The 21,084-nt window shown below is 39.4% G+C and overlaps 1 protein-coding gene across 1 annotated transcript in view; it reads left to right on the top strand.

Annotated features, from left to right (window-relative positions):
• SNTG2 (syntrophin gamma 2) overlaps nt 1-21,084 on the top strand; it is a 429,181-nt gene that overhangs the window by 195,323 nt on the left and 212,774 nt on the right. Inside the window, exons 3-4 of the mRNA XM_067544886.1 lie at nt 18,966-19,022; nt 19,125-19,182. Of these exons, the coding sequence (XP_067400987.1) occupies nt 18,966-19,022; nt 19,125-19,182 (115 nt within the window). The remainder of the gene's footprint in view (nt 1-18,965; nt 19,023-19,124; nt 19,183-21,084) is intronic.

Raw genomic sequence — 21,084 nt, 5'->3', positions numbered from 1 at the left:
TCAAGTGCTTTTCATGCGACTCCTAACATCTGCATCCACAGTCCCATCATGGCTCAGCACTGACCCAAAATATTTAAATTGTTGCACAAACATTAACTTTATACCATCTAGTGTTGCTAGCTTTTCATTGTCCCTCTCAGCAAAGTGTTACATGTATTCCATCTTTTGTCAGCTGATTTGTAAACCATTTTAAATCTCTTTCCAGTTTGTATTTATTGTTCCAACACAATATAATGTCATCAGAAAAAAACCTCCATGGAGCCTCTCTGCAATCCCCTACATCAAGGTGTTCATTACAAGCACAGATAAGAACGGGCCTAAGACTGATCCTTGATGCAGACCTACCTTCACAGTGAATGGCTTACTGTAGCTGCAGCTGCTTCTCACTACTGTTGTACTACCCTCGTACGTGTCAATGATGATCTAAACATGTCTCCAAAAGATTGTGCCACCATAGGCACCACTATATTAATTCTCTAGGAAATTTGGCCTAAGCCTTCTATCTGTTCACAAACCCTAAAAGTAATTGCTTGTTTTTTCTCTCTGTACTTCTGCAATATTTGGTCTGCAAACACTGTTGACCTTCCTTGCATAAACCCAAATTGGTTGTCACTTAGTTGGGGCTCCAATTTTAGGAATAATTTGATAATTCTTTTCATCCAGCTCACTGTGTTACTTCTTAACTTGATGGGTTGGTAATTACATACTGGCACATCATCTTTATGCTTGAAAATAGAAACCAGTGTGCTCTTGCTCCACTTGTCAGGCATTTTTACAGTTTGGAGGAGTAAGTGGAAGAAATTCATCATCACCACCACTCCCTCATAGCATAATGGTTTAAATGCCTCAATTGGTGCATGATCTGGTCCTATTGCCTTCCCATATTTTATCATCTTTAGCTCAGTCTGAGTCTCCCCCATGATGATAGGTCTTGGGAGGTTATTCCTTGAGTATACTTCCCTCAATGGCTTCTTTAGATTCTCTTAATTGAGCAATTTGTCCAAAAACCAGTGCCATCTCCTAATGATTTTACAATCTTCCACCAGTACTGTTCCATTTTTTGACACACTTCACAGCTCCAAAGTCCTCTCTGCTTTTTTGCCTGGTCTTGACTAATCTGTATATTCATTTTCGCCCCCTTCCTTCATAAATAATCCAGGATATAAGGCTTACATGCTTCTGCAATGGCTGTTTTCATTTTTTTGTTTGGCAGCTTGTATTTCTCATAACGTTCCTCTGTTCTTACTTTCTGGCATTGTTTAAACTTTTCCTTCTTCTTTACTGCCTCCTGCAGATGGTTGATCCCCCACCATGTCTCCATGCCATGAAATTTCTCTACTTTTGTTTGGCCAGAGACAGCTATTGCGCTTTCTGTAACATGTTTGGATATTTTTCCCCAGGCTTCATTGGTGTCATCATGGTTGGTTTGGTCATTGTCCAATCTTTGTAGAAGTTCACCCTTAAATCTCATACTAATTTCCCTGTCTGCGAACCTCCACCTTTTTATCCAGTGTTACATAACTCATCTTTTGTCCCGCATTAGCCTTTTCATCCAGAAGTCCATTACAAGCAATCTCTGTTGCTCCATAATCTGCTCTCATGGAATCACTTTAGTCTCTCATTTTTTTAAAATTTCTTCTTCTTGTCAGAAAGTACTGAATCTAGGACCTGTTGGCAGCACTCTTGTATGTAATTAAGCACTCCTCCTCCTTTACAAAATATGCCTTGGCAAATGTCAAGCCATTTGCTCTGTCTAATTTTGATATCTGAACTAGCTTCATTTCTGGATCCAAAGCCTCAGCTTCTATAGCAGTTGTCATGTCCATTGAGATCCGTTCTGATAATCAGGTATTCAGACTATAGTACTTCTCTTTTCACTTGGTCCAGAGCTATCTGGAATTCCTCCTCCCCATCTGTTGTATAACAAGCTTGCCGCACATATGATTGTATAACATTAAATAGTTGGTCTCTGCTGAGTACTGTTCCAACATTTTGTCAGTCACTCTTCCTTGGATGTCCACCACCATATCTTCTAATGTTTCTGCTATGATATTCCAACTTTATTTCTGTTTGCTACTAAACCATGATACATCATCTTGTAATCCTCCTCGGTGTTCATGGATTTTGATCCCTTCCATTTTGTCTCAAGTATACAGGTGTGCACTCTCCTTCTCTTCAGTATTTCAGCTACCTCTCTTAGTTTCCTATTCATTGTTCCCACAGGGAAGCCAGACATAGTACTTGGACTCACTTATTCAGCCACATGTATCCAGAATGCAGTAGTTTTGTTAGGTTTTGCCTATTTTCTACAGCTATCGGGTAAAGAGGTTTTGCATTGTTTCTGGGGGATGCCCTACCATTATACTGAAGATAAAGATCTGTTGAGACCGTTTATATAAGACTGTAATTGAAATTGAATGCCTTTTTCTAAAGAATTTCTGTTTCTGACTCAAATGAGACTCGCAAATCTAAAATATTTTTACCAGTCTACAACATAATAATTTACATTTTGAGAGAGTAGGTGTGTGTGTGTGGTGGGGGAGGGTTGAAGAGAAGAGGGGGAAGAATTAGAGCCTTGGTGAGCATGTATATTACTGGGAATATCTTTTGAAAATAGAGGTGAAATCTGGTATACTGAAAATGCAGACAATTGAATCACAGCCTGTAGCTACATATCTATGTAAACAACACTATCTGCAGCTAAACATTTACATTTGATCATAGTGGGGACCACATCTACGTAGAGAGATTGTCTCATGCTCCAGCTCCAGACTCAGTCTTGATCTCATAACATCTCTGTAGTACTACAGCAATCATGGACACAGTATTTAAGGCTATATATAAGTGTTTTCTCCTTTGGGGAAAAAAAAAGGTGACTCAAACTAACTACTTTTCCTATTTAGTTTATTGTCTCCTCTGTTATATATTTCTCTTTTCCCCTGACATAATGCTTTTCTGCTGCTTGGTCCACTTCTCCTTCCCTTTGAACATTTCCTTACTGTTTTATTTCCTCTCTTCTCCCCTTAATATTTCTTCAGATGCTGACTGGCAGCTGCAGTCTCATTGGTGTCTCCAGGCCTTAAGGTTATCTCTTTTTTTCTTCTATTCCTGCTCCTATATAGCTTGTAGTAGATTGAAGTAAGTGGTTTCCTTCTTATTTCCAGCTTCTTTTTACTGGTCTCCAGGCTGTTCTTTCTCATGAACAGCTTGTGCATCTGTAGAAGCAACTGTGAATAAAAGAGCCAACACCATATTGTTGCCCCTTGGCCCAAGTGCTTGGCCAATAATGGGGATCTTGTGCATTGTTAAGAGGAGACCTTGATTAAATAAGTCAGATATTTCCTTGGTGCAACCCCTATTTATTTACAAAGAATATACACAAAGTCCTTTTTCCCTGAACATAGTAGGAATAATCAACAGGAGACAGTTTCCTTGATCTCAGTTTCCAAGCCTGCCTTTCAAGCCAATCCTCTGTCTGAATGAGCAATGTCTGTGTTCCCACTCAGGGCTATGCTCATGACCATTTCTCTGGTTTTTTGCTGGCTTTCTCTTGCTTTCTGCCTTTGACACAAAAAGATAATAAAATACTCATTAACTGTCCTCTAGTAATATCTGACTAAAAATATGTATCACACTAATACTAATACTAACTGCATCTCTCAGCATAATCCTTCTCCAAAACCACATAAATCATATATGAATATATGTCCCTGCCCTTGAGCTTACAGTCTAAGGAGACAACTATATGAAGGGGAAAGTGATGTGTGCATAAACATGTCTATACCTTGACTTTAGCAAAGCTTTTGATACGGTCTCTCACAGTATTTTTATCAGCAAGTTAAGGAAGTATGGGTTGTATGGGTTGGATGAATGGACTATAAAATGGATAGAGAACTGGCTAGAGCATAGGGCTCAACGAGTAGTGATCAATGGCTCCATGTCTAGCTGGCAGCCAGTCACAAGCGGAGTGCCCCAGGGGTCAGTCCTGGGGCCAGTTTTGTTCAACATCTTCATCAATGATCTGGAGGATAGGGTAGATTGTACCCTCAGCAAGTTTGCAGATGACACTAAGCTAGGGGGAGTGGTAGATACCCTGGAAGGTAGGGATAGGATACAGAAGGACCTAAACAAACTGGAGGATTGGGCCAAAAGAAATCTGATGAGGTTCAACAAGGACAAGTGCAGAGTCCTGCACCTAGGACGGAAGAATCCCATGCACAGCTACTGACTGGGGACCAACGAGCTAGGCAGCAGTTCTGCAGAAAAGGACCTGCGGGTAACAGTGGATAAGAAGCTGGATATGAGTCAGCAGTGTGCCCTGGTTGTCAAGAAGGCTAATAGCATATTGGGCTGCATTAGTAGGAGCATTGCCAGCAGATTGCGGGAAGTGATCATTCCCCTCTATTCGGCATTGGTGAGGCCGCATTTGAAGTATTGTGTCCAGTTTTGGGCCCCCCACTACAAAAAGGATGTGGACAAGTTAGAGAGAGTCCAGCGGAGGGCAACAAAAATGATTAGGGGGCTGGAGCACAAGACTTATGAGGAGAGGCTGAGGGAAGTAGGCTTGTTTAGTCTACAGAAGAGAAGAATGAGGGGGGATTTGCTAGCAGCCTTTAACTACCTGAAAGGGGGTTCCAGGGAGGATGGATCTGGGCTGTTCTCAGTGGTGGCAGATGACAGAACTAGGAGCAACGGTCTCAAGTTGCAGTGGGGGAGGTCTAGGTTGGACATTAGGAAAAAGTTTTTCACTAGGCAGGTGGTGAAGCACTAGAATGGGTTACCTAGGGAGGTGGTGGAATCTCCATCTTTAGAGGTTTTTAAGATGCGGCTTGACAAAACCCTCGCTGAGATTATTTAGCTGAGGTTAATCCTGCTCTGAGCAGGGGGTTGGACTAGATGACCTCCTGAGGTCCCTTCCAACTCTATGATTCTATATCTATATAATATATTTTATTTAATAAATAACTGTCAGCAATCTCTGTCCACCCCTCATCCAAGCCAACTGGCTTATTTTTTTTTAGGAGTTGCAGTAGAGATGTTTTTTTAGGTGAAAATAGTCATCTTGTATATTATTTTACGGTGATGACATTTGACACTTCCCCAGACCTGTTTCATTGGATGTTTGGAAATAAAGTGTACATCTCATTAATCCATAATGGTGGACTGATAATGCAGGAAGATAAGTGTGGTACTGTAGGCTGGTGGCACGGTCCCACCAGTGGCATCGTGACCCTTCCTTGGGCCCAGTCTCTGAGGAGGCCAGAGTGCCTTTGTCATGGGGAATAAGCTCCCTGTTTATGAGCCTATAGCCCTGGCCCCAGGCGGGCTTCCCTGGCAGTCTGTAGCCCCCTGGCCCTCACATAACACAGGGCTGGTAAGGAGTCTATGGCTCCCCGGCCTTCCAACAGGTGTGGTGGGCCAGCAGTCTATTGCCCCCAGCCCTCAGACAGGGCAGGGCAGGCAACGGTGTCTTTAGACCCTGGCTCGCAACCAGGGTGGGGCAGGTACAGTGGTCTGTAGCCTCTGGCCTTACAGTCAGGCAGGGTTGGCAAAGCTCGGGGTCCTTTGGCCAGCAGTGCAGAGGATGCCAAGCACTCCCGGGTGGTTAGGGAAGGGGAGAGGGGGATGCAGGCCCAACCGACTCCACTGCGTCCCATCCCAGGGCCCTATCAGTGGCAAAGCAGTTTGCCACTGAGTCAGTGGGGATCCAGCTGCAACGCGCTGACTGACTCAGTCACACACAGCCACGCTCTGGTCGGCTGTCCCTGGGCTACTTCCTCCCACCCAATCCCTGGGTATCTGCATTCATGTATCTCCCTCTGGGTCGCTGGGCGAGGCGGCAAGCAGACTTCCTGTGAGTCCCTCACCATTGGCTGGTGGCAGGTCCGGGAACTCCTCAGGGTCATCCACGGAGGGTAGCTCCTCCAGGTCACAGGGCCTCAGGGATTCCTCTGGCCCACGAGGTTCAGTCCACTCCAGTGGGTCCTCCACACCAGGCAGCTCCTCCAAGCAGGGCCAGCCTCAGGGGGTTTCTCCCATCCAGCAGGCTTGGGTAGCTGCTCCCAGTCACTAGGGTCTGGTGGCCCTACCCAGTCACTAGGGCCCAGCACTCTGGGCAGGCTTTGGAGGCTCCGGTCAGTGGGGCAGTTGCTCCAAACAGCGGCAGGGCCTGGGTCAGGCTTAGACCGCAGCCTTTGGGAAGACATGTCTATCTCTGGTGGCAGCTTCCCCCTGACTGAGCTGCTGGGCCTCCCTTCCTGGCCCTGGCTCCGCCCTCTCTTCCGGGTGGCTTGGCCTGCAGGGCCTGGTTCTGTCCAGCGGGGGCGTTGCGACCCTTCCTTAGGCCCAGGCTCCGAGGAAGTCCACAGCACCTTGTTACAGGTACACATACAAATCTTTTTCCCTATCTTATATCCCTCACTGTGGAATGTCTTACATAGAAAACAAGCATTGTCTATTTGTGATGTGTGTTGTTCATTATTAAACTTCAGGTAGAATATACTTAGTAACTGAAAGGTTTTTTTCTCCGTGCTGTGGACTGATGATACTCTGGTTATGGTCAGTGATGGACAGATTTAGGTAAGAAGATAGAAAATCTTGCCAAGGAAAGAGAAAGTATACTTCTTGAATATTGATAGAGAAAAGCGGGTAATGCTAAAAATTTAGTAATTTAATTGACTGCTGACACTGCCTGTTAAAAAGCTACATTCATAACACTTCATATTGGTAGACATGAAGATATAAAAGATCTTTCCAGATCTTTGCGAACTTTTCTTTCAAACCAACTTAACATTACCAGTCTTTTTGAATGATTTGCTAGCTGATCTGTATCAAGAGCAGCAGATAAATCTAATAACTAAAGCATGGGTATTTGGCCCTATAGTTCTAAAAAGCCCATACTAAAAATCCTCAGAAGACCAGTCTTGAAGCTGTGTAAAAGCTGAATTTTGAATTTGAATTTATTAAATATTTCATTATTACTTAATTATTTTGGCATCTGTGTCATCGCCACCTTTTCTAGAGTCTTTGCTGGGAAGGGTAGATAAGACAGGATGATGATTTTATAAATTCTTTCTCATCTAGATCAGATTGCTTAAGAGCAGGTACTAGAGAGGAGGATATCAAGTCTATTGGAAAATTACTACTAGTGAAAGATTAGGCAGTTTTGGAATGACTGAAACCTGGTGGGCCATAAACCAAAGGAATACAAGATTATTGAAATGTATACTAATTCCTTCCCCCACATCTGATTTCCCCAGGTACTGTTCTGATATGAAGATATTTATTATTTATATGGTGCCATTGGTGTTTGCACACAACTTTGTAATCAGATAAAAAGCTAATTAAAGAGATGATGTGTACAGTTAGATTCCTTTACCATATGGTGTGGCCTGTTTTAATTTATGCTATATAACCCCTCCCTGTTACTTACTATTGTCCCCCAGCATGTGTGTGTTTTACCAACTTAGATTCCCTTACATTTAGGCTCAGAAGACCAATTTAGAGGTGATGTAAAGTATATTACATTATGGCAAGTGGTGTGAATCTGAGGGAGTCTAAGTAAGTGTATAAGAGGCTAATTCCATGTCACATACACATTGAGGAAGCCAGAAAACAGGTGTAACACCAGCATAGATTCTCTCTCAACTCAGAATCACCTTTGATTTTGGTCCAAGGTCCCTGAAGCTTAATGATCTCAGTCTAGAACAGGAACACAGCAAAAACTCACTTAAGTGTTTTTCTCTAAATAAAATAGCTTAGGCTCATTTTTGACTTTGAGACTCGGAGAAGTGAGCATGTGAGTGTATCACACAAGTGGGAATGGCTAGAGACAGTTCTTTCAGTGTGCTGGAGAGGGACATAATACTTACACCTCATTAGAGGTGCTGTTATAGCCTGGCCCAGTATCCATCTAGATTGTCACCAGTCTGTTGTAAATGGACCCACTTGCTGGGTCTCACATGCTTCCAAACTAACTGGGTCTGGGTAGAGTCTTATCACAGTTTCCAGCACTGGAACTCTAGAGCACACTTCCAGGCTCAGACCTCTTGGGACATGGGATGCCACCATTCAGCCATCCTAAACTCTAATATCAGTGTCTGAGATTTTCTGAGCACCACTACAATCCCTTATACCTGCTCCCCTGGAGCTCCACATAGGCTGTGGGCACTTTTGGGCTTCTAGATTAATTCCTTCTGTAATAACATGTCAGGGAAGCCAGGAACACAGGATTAGCAAAAGAATTTCTCAACCACAGTCACTGTACTCTAAAAGCATTCAAGAGTTATAGATCTTTGGGGGGAAAAAAACAAAAGGTCCAGAAATGCACTCTCCCCATGTCTGATCTCATTCTTTCCGTATATCCATGGTTTGTCAGCATTTCAGGCTAGGCAGACTTCTCCTGCAAATCCTTCTTATGTGTGGTGATGGCTGGACTCTGTGCACAGAGCAGGATTGTGCTTTTAAATAGGGACACATCTCTGTGCCATGAACCCAGACTAAAATGCTGCAGACCCACCACTCATGCTTGTCACTACCTTCTTTCAGGCTTCTGTGCCAAAACAGCAGCTGAGAGACAAATTAGTTGGTCCCAGATTGCAGTCTTGATGGCAGATCGTGTTAGTCATTCGATGAGGAGTCCGATATCTTTCCTGGGCAGGATGGAATCCAATATAGAAGGTTGTCTTTGGGTATGTTTAGGCTTGTGCAGTCAGAGTCCTATATTTCCACACATAGAACAAGACAGAGTTAATAATTTCACTCAGATATACCCCACTCTGCCACAGAGTGTGCTTCCCCCTGCACTGGCTTTCAAGTGCTATCCAGTAGAGGATGGAATTATGACAGATGGCAAAGGAAGAGTTGATGCAGGTGGCAGAAAGTGGGAAAAGGATCAATTTAGTTTTAACCATGCTGAGTTTAGATATCTAGGAAAACATATCAGACTGAGAGAGGTGTGGGGCTTCACAGAAGGGGAAAAGGTAAGAGTAAAAAGATTGACTTGGAAGTTATTGTACTAGCTGAAGGTACTAGCTGAAGCCATGACAGTAGATGAGATTGCCCAGGGATAAGTGTAAAGGGATTAAGAGGAGCACAAGGGCAGATTTGTACAGAATGTCAAAAGAATGGAGAACCGACGACAAGAACTGAGGAAATAATCTAATCTCTGGGAATTGTTGCTATAATACATAAAATGCCAACGTATCCGTGGGGGACTCTTTATTCTTTTTCTTATTTTTTTTCTTATTTTCTTATTCTTTTATTTACATTAAAAGGCTTAAACTCCCAAAGGACCCAGAAAAATTAAGCAACCTTATTTTTATTAATCTTTTATGAGAAGAAAACATTCCCTTTGCTAGTGTCTCCCCAAAGGATAAGATTGCCTTTTTCTGTCTCTGCAGCTGCATGCACAGTGAAGTTCCAGGCTGGAGGGTATAAAATAGTCAATTTCTTAAGTGTCAATAGTCAATTTCAAAATAGTCAAAAATCAAAATAGTGAAATTCTTAAATGTATTGGTGAAAAGAAACAAAAGCGCAGAAATCAAAAGAAGAAACACAGACAATATTCAGACACATACACACACATCCTATGCACTACTAGTTCTAGGGAGCAAGCCTAGTATTTGAAAAGGCAGTATGTAGGACCCTTTTTTAACTTCAACTGTATTAGAAGTAAATTCTGGTCTGGTCTGGATGGAACCTGCCATCTTTACCTAGGAATTATGCACACAGTTGGACTGTGATTCTCTCCCTGCCGTCCCCTTGTTTGTCCCATGCACCTGTTATGTCTTTTAGATTACAAACTCACTGATTCATAGAGTCCCAGGCCAGGCAAGACCATTGTCATAAACTAGTCTGATCTCCTGTATAACACAGGCCATAGAACTTCTTCAAAATAATTCCTAGAGTACATATTTTAGAAAAAAAATCTAATCTTGATTTAAAAATTGTTGGTGATGGAGAATTCAGCGTGGCCCTTGGTAAATTGTTCCAATGGCTAATTACTTTTACTGTTAAAAATGTATGCCTTACTTTGTTTGACTGGAGGGAAGGGACTGTCATTTACTATATGAGAAGCACTTTGAGGCCTATAGGCACTACTGCAATGTTAATCTTTAATAACTATAATTATCTAGCTTTTCCTTTTGCAAATCCCAATATTCTCCAGTATTGAAAAAGTCATAGCCATAGCTGCAGCAATATAATCTGGGCCTCTCACTAAGAGAATTTTAGGCTATGTTCAGACTGACGGCGGCAAAATCACCGCCACCAGATCGATCTTTCTTGATCGATTGAGTGATCAGTGAGACCTGCTCAATCAATCAGGAAGTCAACTGAGTAAGTCCACCCCCTGAAGTAGCGTAGTGCTGAGCCGATGGGAATGCTGTTCCTGTCAGCTCAGAGCAGTGAGAACAGCGTGCAGAAGGGAAGCAGAGCAGTCAACATCAGTTACACAAACTACTCTTCATAGTTTCCATAACTCCTGACGACTGCCGCCGAATCACACGGTAAGTGTGAACCAGCCCTAAGGCTATGTCTTCACTGACGGCAGCAAATTCGCTGCCATCAGATCAATTTATTTGGATCGACTGAACAGTCAGTGAAGACCTATTGAAGCAGCGCTACACCACCTGAGAAGGTGGTTCCCGTCAGTGCAGTGCAGTGAAGACGGTGCACAGAACAGAAGCACAGAAGTCGATGGAAGTTACGCAAGCTTTTTGCATAGTTTGCGTAACTCCGGTCGACTGCCGCCGAATCTCCGAGGTAAGTATAGACAAGCCCTTAGAGTATAAATTTGGAGAAAATGTTTAGCTCTGTTTATAAAGTGTGGTGGGTAAAAATATCAGTAAAACATCACAGCACGACAAACTTTCTTGGCCTAGTCTTAATCCCATTTAAATGTTCAATATATGAAAACACAATTCCAAATAAAATATTCCACCATTCTGGAGTGAAACAAGCCCCAAGGCAGTTAAATAGAGCCTCAAAATAAACTAAAGTGTATTCTGTCACAAAACTGCAGGTGATATGAATCAACCAGACTGGCTGTGTCACACACTTTAGCAGTTAAATCTGTCCTTTCTCCTCTGTTGCTGCTGATATTTTCACCAGTAGCCAATATTTCCACTTCCCAAAATGTAGGGGAAGCTAAAAAAAAAAATCTCATGTTCATTGTATCAGGCTACTGATCTGATTTACAAGCACAATGTGAGGTATTATCGAGCCACTGACAGCGTAAAAGGTCTCAAAGGAACAGAAGTGTTTCAGTCTGGTGTTCTAACCAAATTCCAGCTTTAATAATATTCTTACTTACCACTACCTGAAATTTCATTTGGGATAATTCTTCAATTAACTTTCTAAAAGGGAGAGAAACAAAAAATGCACTATGCTGTGTTCTGTTGCTTTTGCAGAGTGATTGCTGCTTCCTAGATCAGACTGGACAGGTGAGCAAGCCACATATTTAAAGCATACACAAAAGCACTTTGGAATCTCTCAAGATTTTAATAAATGTAAAGTTATTATCGGGGGATATAACTGGCAAAACAAAATACTAGATGAAAAGCAGAAAAGTGTTAATTTCAGCTAGGCTTTTGACAACTTTTCCATTCAGAAAGGCAATTTAGCAACACTTTGGAAATAGCTTTCCAAACCTGTAATGAAATAAAATAGCCATCACACAGTGAACTCTTGCTCTACAATTGTTGTTGTTGTTTGGCTTCAAACATAATGTACCTAGATCATAAATAAATTAGTCTAAGAAGAAAAGTGATATATGATACACTCAAAAACAATCAGCTAAAGAGTGGAATGCCAAGGAGTATGGTTGTGTTTTTATTGGATTTAGGCAAGATTTTGTGCTGTGTTGAGCTTCCATTGATGTCAACAAGAGATTTACATGTATTGGGAGAATAGGATACTGGAGCTGAGTTTTGCCCTGCAGAGCCAAGAGCAGAATTTTGTTTCACAGTTTTGTGTGTATAATCAGGATATGTTTTAATCCTTCTCTCCCATGCACAGGAAGCTTTTGTCATAACTTCAGTTTTGTAACCGAGAGTTCCGGTAACTGATATCACCACCAAGCCTTACACTTGGAAATTGTGTCTTGTCACCCTTCACTCTGCTCCCTTATTCCAAGTAGCCTGCCCCCAGGAGTGAGGTGCTTGGTTATAAATATGGTAGTGCTTTTTGAAGGCTACTTCAGAAAAATCCAGACACTGCACAATCCATTCCAGACTCTGTTAATTTACTTACAAGTAAACCCATGAGTGAACGCTGTTATTGTCCATCTAGAGGTGCCCTCTTTACCCTCTCAAGCTTAGAGTTTTAGTAGATAACCCAGTTCAGACTTCCTTCTCAGTAGTTGCTGGGTCCTCCATCCTCTGGACTTGGTCTCAGTGCCACCTTCCTGGTGGACCAGACTCCTACAGTCCCTGATGGACTAGGCTCTGATGTCTAAAGGGTCCATTCCTAGTGCTTCAATTGAGATCCTGGAACAACTCTCCTCCAGCTGGAAAGATTCAACTCTCCGTTCCAACACTTCTTGTCCACTGTTGGAATTTGAATAATCATTCCATGGTGATTCCTAGCAACCAAATGGACCTCTATGGAACCCTCAGGTGTTAAATCACTATCTCATGTCCTACCATGGGTTTTACTTCCCAAATTAATTCCCACATACAATCACATTAATTCAACATATTACTTAACATTCTCCACAGATTTACAAAGAAGATCAATGTATTTCATGCCTGGAAAATGTTTTTTAAAATGTAAAGGGAAGTAATTAATAAACATAGTAATTAATACACATAGTAATAATAAACATAATAATAATAATAGTAATTAATAATAATAATAGTAATAATAATAGTAATTAATAGTAATTAATAAACATAGTAATTGTAAATATTTATTCACTTTTTCTGAGCTTCAAACATTCAACATCAGAGCAAACATTTTATGGTTTATACACCTCAAACTATAGAAGTAAGATCTGTACTTGGCCATTAATTTTTAATTTAATATTTTAAAGTTTTATTCATGACAAAATTTAAATCTAGCTGCATCTGCAGACTGTATTTCTGTTTGAACCTCTTCTACTCTTAAAAATGTTCTATGAAATTTACAGTTTAGTTTGACTTTGTTCTTGAAATAATCTTTGCTTTAAACTTCCTTCTATCACCATTACAAATGTATATCAACCCTCTACATTAGGGTAGATTCGTAACGTGATATATGCTAGCAGTCTTGCTTTTATACAGAAAGCACACTACCACACTAAAGTGTATCAGTTGAATTTTGAACCCATATTTGTATATAAAGATTAAGACACAATATAAAGATCTTGACAGTGTGTCAATGATTAGACTTTACCTCCCTAACTATGCAGTAGTTGACAGCATAGAGATAGAAGAAGAGACAATAAAATTTAATTACCAATATACTGTCCATTATCCAAGAATTCTGTTATCAGGAGTCATTCGAGCACATGACTAACAATTTCTGCAGTGGCAGATATGGTTGTTATTGGGATTAACTTTCAGAAAATCTAAATTCCACTAAACCTTTGGATTGCAGATGTAAGAATATCTTGACAAAACTGTATTACTAGTTTATGATATGTCTTGAAAAATGATTTTCTCACCTGCACAATGCTATTAGTATTGTATTTGTGTCACTAACTCTAGATTTATCATCACTGAGAGCTTTATAATGAGGTAAAGTCTCATCATTCTATGGAGAAAGAACTGTCTTCCTTTATGTTTGGAAAACACCTAGCAGGTTTTGGTTGTTACCAGAATCTAACTAAATGATAATATCCAAGAGATATATTTGATTTTAAATAGTTTGTTTTTTAAATACCAACATTTGCAGGGATATAAGTAAAAAACATCTACATTAAAGATATTCTTCAAATCCACAGTGTAGACTAGACTCTTATTCTGGTTCTGGAGGCTACAGTGGCATCAAACACCAGAACTGGGAGCTGAGAAATTGTCTATCCTGTGTTCTTAATACTGGGGCTCAGGCAGCATGGAGGAGAATGAAGTACTTTAACTAGAATTTAGAACTGATGAAGGGTGAAGTGACTGGGAGACTGAACAAAAGTTCAAGTTGGGAAGCAGGAAACTAAGACTAAGACAGAAGCCATGGAGGGGAGAAGACTTGGACAGGACAGGCTGAGGGGATAGGATAAAGTGGTCAGGCTTGGGAAGGACAGAAAAAGAAGCATCTAACTACTAGAGCATGCTTCCTTATAGAACATGGAATTGAACCTGGCTCAGCATTCCTCTACTGTCAGCAAATACCTAAGAATCCCGTAAGGAAAAATGGTTGGTGCACATCGAGGATGACAGCCTATCACTGCTATCACTAAAGGCTTTCTACACATGTAAATTAATCTGGAATAAAGTAGAGTGTGAGTTTAAAGCAAATTAACTATTCCTGATTTACTCCATGTGTGTATGATCTCATTCTTCATTATGATACAGTCTTTAATTACATGATCACATACTATTTTTTCCCCCCACAGGGCTCATGCCTCATTCAGTGTACAGAATGGATCTGCTCTGGGGATGAATAAGGGTTTTGTGTAATGAAGGATATTGTTGTTTGTAGGACTCCTGCTTCTTTTGTTGCAAAGGTTGAAAGGTGTGTAGTGAAAGAGGCAGCAGACTCCAAGAAGAGAAGGATGGTTGAATTGACATCCTGAAGAACTTGATTCTACACATACCTCTGCCATAGAATTCCCATGTGATGCTGGACAAGCCATTTAAATCAAGCTAGCTAATTGTGCATTCCTCATTTTCTAAGTGCCAACTTGAGATCCTAGTGTCTGATTTGCAGAAATGCTAAGCACTCTCAGTTCCAAACTGAAATCAATTGAAGGTGTGTTCTGAACAAATTAAATGCTATAAAATACTCTGAAAACTCATATAATAGGCATTTCATATTGGGCATCCAAATTAGTGAACACTTTTAACCTTAATCTCTCTCTACCTTGGTTTCTAATCTGTAAAATAGGGATAATACAACCTCCATCACCTCACAGGGGTTTTGTGAAGAGAGGTTAATATATGTTTATGAAGCACTCAGATAGTATAATGATGAAGGCCATAAAAAAGCACAGGAAGAAACTAATAATTCTGTATTCAAAGTACAGTAGTGAAACATGGGATTACACATTGAATGATGAGGATTAAAAGAAATATTGATTAGCTATTCATTCAGTGAACACTGTTGAATATGTACTGAATGAGGTAAGGGTCCTGTGGAAAAAGTATGATAATGTAATTAAAATACTGTGTCATAATGCATGCACACAAGGGGGACAAAATGAGGTTGCGTAGGAAAACCTATTAATTATGGAAGTTCTTAATTTTTCATTACTTGACACTGCAACCTTAACATTCTTTAAGTGTAGTTTTTCTGCATGGAATTTTAATTAAACCAGCTATTTAAAATAGCTTTAGGTGCACACTTAATACCTTATTTTCAGACTCTGTGAATATGAATATTTGAAGCTATGTAACAAGCCATACTATAAATTCATACGTCTGAAATCACCAAGATGGTACATTACCGAATACAGATGTATAACTAGAATGCTTTGTAGGGTTGCGAATTCTATTATATATTTAAATCCTAGTTTTTCCATTTAAGAAATTTGTCAACTGTATAAACATATGCATAAATGTATGGTATTTATAAATTAATTGTATGAAAAAATGTCAATGGATCACTTCTTGCTTACTTTTAGGTCATAATGCTATTCTACCAGTGTACATACAGTTCTGATCAGGAGTCTCTAAACTGGGAGAGCATTTAAATCAGTAATACCTGTTTCATCTGGCATAGTTCTTCCTTTGGGCTAATTTGTTTACAGGGGATAAGTATATTTCTTGAAGGAAACCTCTAGTGAAATGTATATTAAAATTATATTCTAATTACTAGACTAGATTTACTCCTGCTGTGATGCCATTAATGATATTTGGCCAATAGTATGACATTAGAAAGAAGAGTAAATTGGTAAAAGAAACAAAAAACAAACAAACAAAAAAAAATAAAAACAACTTAATTTCTTATCTTCTGTTTACATTAAAAGAGTTTATAATTGTTAAAGAGTCTGATAATAACCATATCTACCTACCTCTTATGTGGTGCTTTTAATCAGTAGAACTCAAAACACTTTACAAAGGAGATCAATATCATTATGCTACAGATAGTAGACTAAAGTCTATCAGTTATGCATTATTGTATTACAACCCGAGCAGACTTTGTGCAGATAATTTTTAGGGTGGATTTTGGCAGCCAACTGGCACAGAACACAAAAACAGAGGGTGGGGAGACTGGCCAGGGACTTCAGGGCAAACTCCACTCTTAAAGCAAGTGTTACGGTATCTTTAAGGAGACATGACACTGAAAGTGGGGGAAAGTAATGAAGGGAGCAGTAAGACAGGAGGTTTGGATCATATGTACATGGCGGGGAGAGGTGAGAAGGGGAGTGAAAGGACCAGCACTGAGCAATATCCACCCACGTGCATCACATTGACTGTACTATTTAATATTCCTGTCTACTCACTTGGCTCATTGCCCAACAATACAAGAAATCCATTTCCCAAAGAAAAGAACATCCCCCTCATTGTACATGTGGCAAACAACTGTTAGCATGTAATCACAGTACATATATATATATGATTGTGGAGCAATTCAATTACGTTTCAATCACACATCTTCCTCATTAGTGGAGGGTCAGCTGTAGATTAACATCCGGTCGCTGTTCTTCCTCTACAACTTCTCTAAAGGTATTCAAACCTTCTTCCAACAGAATTGGCTTCCTCCCACTGCTATAATCTTCTTTATCCCTCTCCTATAGTTAAACTCACCCCGTGCCCCGCTCTCTGGGTCTGAATCCACCTACCCTCTGTAGGCGTTCTCCCTATTCAGACCTACTCAAGCTCCAGCCATTTTCTCACTATCACTCTACTGTGCAGGAAACTCTCACTTATGTCCTGTGTTAGTGCCATCAGTCTCAAACACAAAAAACCCATGGAAAAGAGCCAGTTGCCATGCTTTATCCACAGGGGAGCTAGGCAATTCTGTGATTCAAGGCACAAATTAGATTAGAGGTAGACATATATCTCAGCTCCAAAGTTCAGATTTGGATCTGAACATTCTTCAAAGTTCAGTAGTGTTTGGATCCAGAATTTTGGTTCAGTCCATTATGGAGATGAGGGCCAGCCTCAAGATTTGGAACTGGATCCAGACTTTACCAAATTTGGAGCTGTTTGGTATGAGTTTTTGCTTGAGCCCATGTCAGCATACACTTACCATGAGAAATAAGTGTCATAAACCCATCTGATGTTGGGTACCATATGACATTATCTAACATTTTTTATGTATGAAAAATAGTCTATCGTGATATTCAGTGGAATATGATGTCTAATTCTCTAAAACATGCACTGGCTTTATCAATGTAACATCAGAATGAAATGTATTGTTGGTTTTTTTCCCCTTATGTCAATACCATGGTCAAAATGTTAAGCTGAGTACTAGAGAGAAGTTAAATGTAACTTTCCAAATGTAATGAGAGTTGGGGCTAGACTGTTGGAAGACCGAAGATTAATCTCATGAATACTAGCAAAATAACCAAATAGACAACAAATGTAAATCTGAGAATAAGAATACAAACGTTCTGATATGCAGAATGAGAAATTTAACCTTAAATATCCAGGAGTCATCCACTGATAGGACATGGCATTGTGGATAAGATTGTGCAAAGTCGGTTATCAAACTATGAGAAACTGTACTACTTTATATTTATCAGGAAGAAATTAAGTAAAGATAGTATTATCCTATTATGATGTCAGGTACCAAGATATGAGCATGTATGAAATGTCAAAATGCAGTGTACTATTAAACATAAGATTATTGTAGTACATTTTCATAAAGATTTTATCTCATGTGCTCCCTTCAGCACACACACAGAAAAAAAAAAGAGAAAATAACCATGAGAAGCAAATTGGTCCAAACAGTCTTTAATGTGTGCTGCAGGAGAGTCATTTCAATTATGAAAATATGGATTTGAAAAATAGGTGTACATAACTGAAAAATGAAAGTAAAGGGAATAAGTCAAAGCACAAAAGGAAATAAAACCAACAGTAAAAACAACGAGAGTCCTGTAGCACTTTAAAGACTAACACATTAAATTTCTGTAGGCATAAGCTTTCGTGGGCTGCAACCCACTTTCTCAGATGCAAGAAATAGAAATCAGATCAGGGGTATATATATACATCCAAGGGTAAGGAACAACAATGGGGAGGATAGGTGTTAGCAAAGTCCATTCAGTTAGAGTAGATGAGGCCTATTCACAACCATTGATTAGAAGGTGAGAATGTATGAACAGTGACAATTACTTCTGGTAATGAGATAACCATTCCAAGTCATTCCATCTCATTACACAAAAGCTTATGCCTACAGAAATTTAATTTGTTAATCTTTAAAGTGCTACAGGACTCTCGTCGTTTTTGCTGTATACAGACTAACACGGCTACCCCTCTAAAACCAACAGTGACAGCATAAATCTGAAACATAGTTATTTTCATTTTCAAAACATTTGTATAAACAAAACCAAAAAAAGTTTGTGAGCTGATTTCTTTCTGTATTGAGATAGAACAAAAAAAAAATTGTAATAAAATTTAGAAGTGAAATTCACACCAGTACAAAGGCCTGGTCAAAGCTCTCTCTATAAAAGAAGCTCTATGTTAAGGTAATAAGTGGGGTTAAATCATGTTCATAGTCTTGCATTAGCCCTCTGGATGGAGTGAACTTCATCCTTTGATTTAAGGGCAAATTTTCAAAGTAAATATAATAGGTAAAGAAAACAGATTAAGCAGAATACATTTTAAATGCATGTCCAGGCATTACATTTTCACCTACATTTATTTTTTCTACACTTTTTAAAGCACAGAACTGTTACACTTCGTAGACAACCAGTTGGTGGCTTGGGCTTAAGTATAAAGGTATGGACAACTTTTTGTTTCCATTTCTCTTTTTAAACTTCTGTATGTTTAGTGCATGATGGTTTCAGTTGAGATTTCATTATTGATACACATCTTTTACAGGGTGGTGCTGAGCACAAAGTGCCTGTCGTCATATCAAAAATATTTAAAGACCAAGCAGGTAAAATATATATCTCTATACTTAAATAGGTTTCTGATGTTATACATATGATAGCCTTTTGAAAATGAAGTTCACTGTAATTCATAATTTAAGTATATTTATGGATCTTTACATCAGCATTTTGGTATCTTTGTCTTTCAGCAAATGTTCAATGGCTGTATATAGACAATTTTCTTTGGTTCTGATTTGAAATAATCTTTAGTTTTATAAAGTTCTTGGGGAATGTAATTTAAAATTTTATCTGGTAAATGCTCGCTTTAGAAAAAATGTTGACAGTATCACATCATGGTTATAAACACTGCCTTTAACAAGCCTTTATTCCTTTGTGAAAACAAAAAATGTGACATGAAAAAATGACTGCTTCACTTAATTTTAATAACACAGGATAAACAAATATAAACCAACTAGAACCTTTTTCCAGAACTGTAATTCATTGCCATATGGTATGAGTAAACTTGCCTAGATGCAAATAGGCAGCCATCAATAATGCTGTATATATATATATAAATCAGTGTAACCAAACACACAATTAAAGAATTACATTGACAATCACCCAGTCCAAATAACCTAAACAAGACCCTATGTACCAATTAAGTCCTGCACTAAGGATAGAGTTTATCCCAGGATAGAGGGCACTAGGGTGAATTTCACTCTTAAAAATGCACAGTACAAGCATGACAAGAAAAATTAAAAAAAAAAAGTAGGCAATCAAGAATAAGAAGAATACCATTATTTTATGATCAGAGCAAACATCCCAATTTGAAGTTTTCTATAAAAGAAAGACATTTAGAGTCATCATGAATACAACAGGATCACTGAAAATTTGTATGTGTAAGTTAAATAATTAGACACACACATTTGTAACGATTTAGACAATTTTTATAACTTCCATGCACAAACACTGGGCTTTTTAGGAGCACTAGGTACATGCTCATTTTGGGGAGGGATGTCAAGACTGAAAATCTGTCCCTAAAAAACATATGTTGAAGGAAATCCTGCAACTTTGTCAGAGGAAGGCACTGAGTAGCAAGAGCGAGGGTTAGTGCTACACCATGGCAAGATTCCATACCGCTGTATGCTATGGAGGTGCTGTAGTTACCTGTTTGGGACTGAAGAGGGGAAAAATGTGGGTGGGCCAAGGAAATGGTTAAAGGGCCTGTAAACAGTGTAGAACCACTTACTTAATAAACAGTGTGTGGGAGAAACCATACATATGCACTGCCTACTGTATCTTGGGGCTGAAGATTAGACTCCTCAGTAAGTCCCACAAGTATATGGATAAGTGTACAAACTAGTTACTGTGGTTCTGTGTTCCATACTAATATCCCATCCATTCTGAATTATTGTATGTCAACACCACAGAAAATGATACTGATAATTATTATAAGAAGTGAGATGCTGATTCAGTTAGAATTCTTTCTTACAGCATATCTGCTGGATGCAAATGCTCAGGGGGTACCTCTAATAGCTACATTTTTCTTCTGAAAAAACATATCCAGCTTAAATATAAAAGTAAAAATTTCACAAAAAGATCATGAGACACTGGAATTTCAGACCTCCTACACACCACATTATCTTTGGGAGATATAAAATCTCTACATGATAGAAAGATTCTGCACACAAGATTTTTTTTTAAAAATCACTCTCCCAAAGTGTCAATACTTGCAGTTAACAGGAGTATATTTAATCAAAGATTTAATACTAATAAGGCTGACAGAACATAGCCAGACATAACGGTCATTGGTGACCTTGGGGAATGATCATTTCCTTTCTCTGGGATATCTTCTCTATTTATAGGAGATACAAAAAGAGGATCATCCCTAGTGTGTGTGGGTATGTATTTTTTAATCACACCAGTTCTACCAGTTATTATCATGCAGGGAGCTGCCAGATGAGAGAACA

The sequence above is a fragment of the Emydura macquarii genome, unplaced genomic scaffold, assembly GCF_026122565.2.
Source record: "Emydura macquarii macquarii isolate MOO-44397 ecotype Brisbane River unplaced genomic scaffold, CSIRO-AGI_Emac_v2 contig_1027, whole genome shotgun sequence".
NCBI classification, from domain to species: Eukaryota; Metazoa; Chordata; order Testudines; family Chelidae; genus Emydura; species Emydura macquarii.
This window is presented reverse-complemented; position numbering and strand designations above follow the sequence as displayed.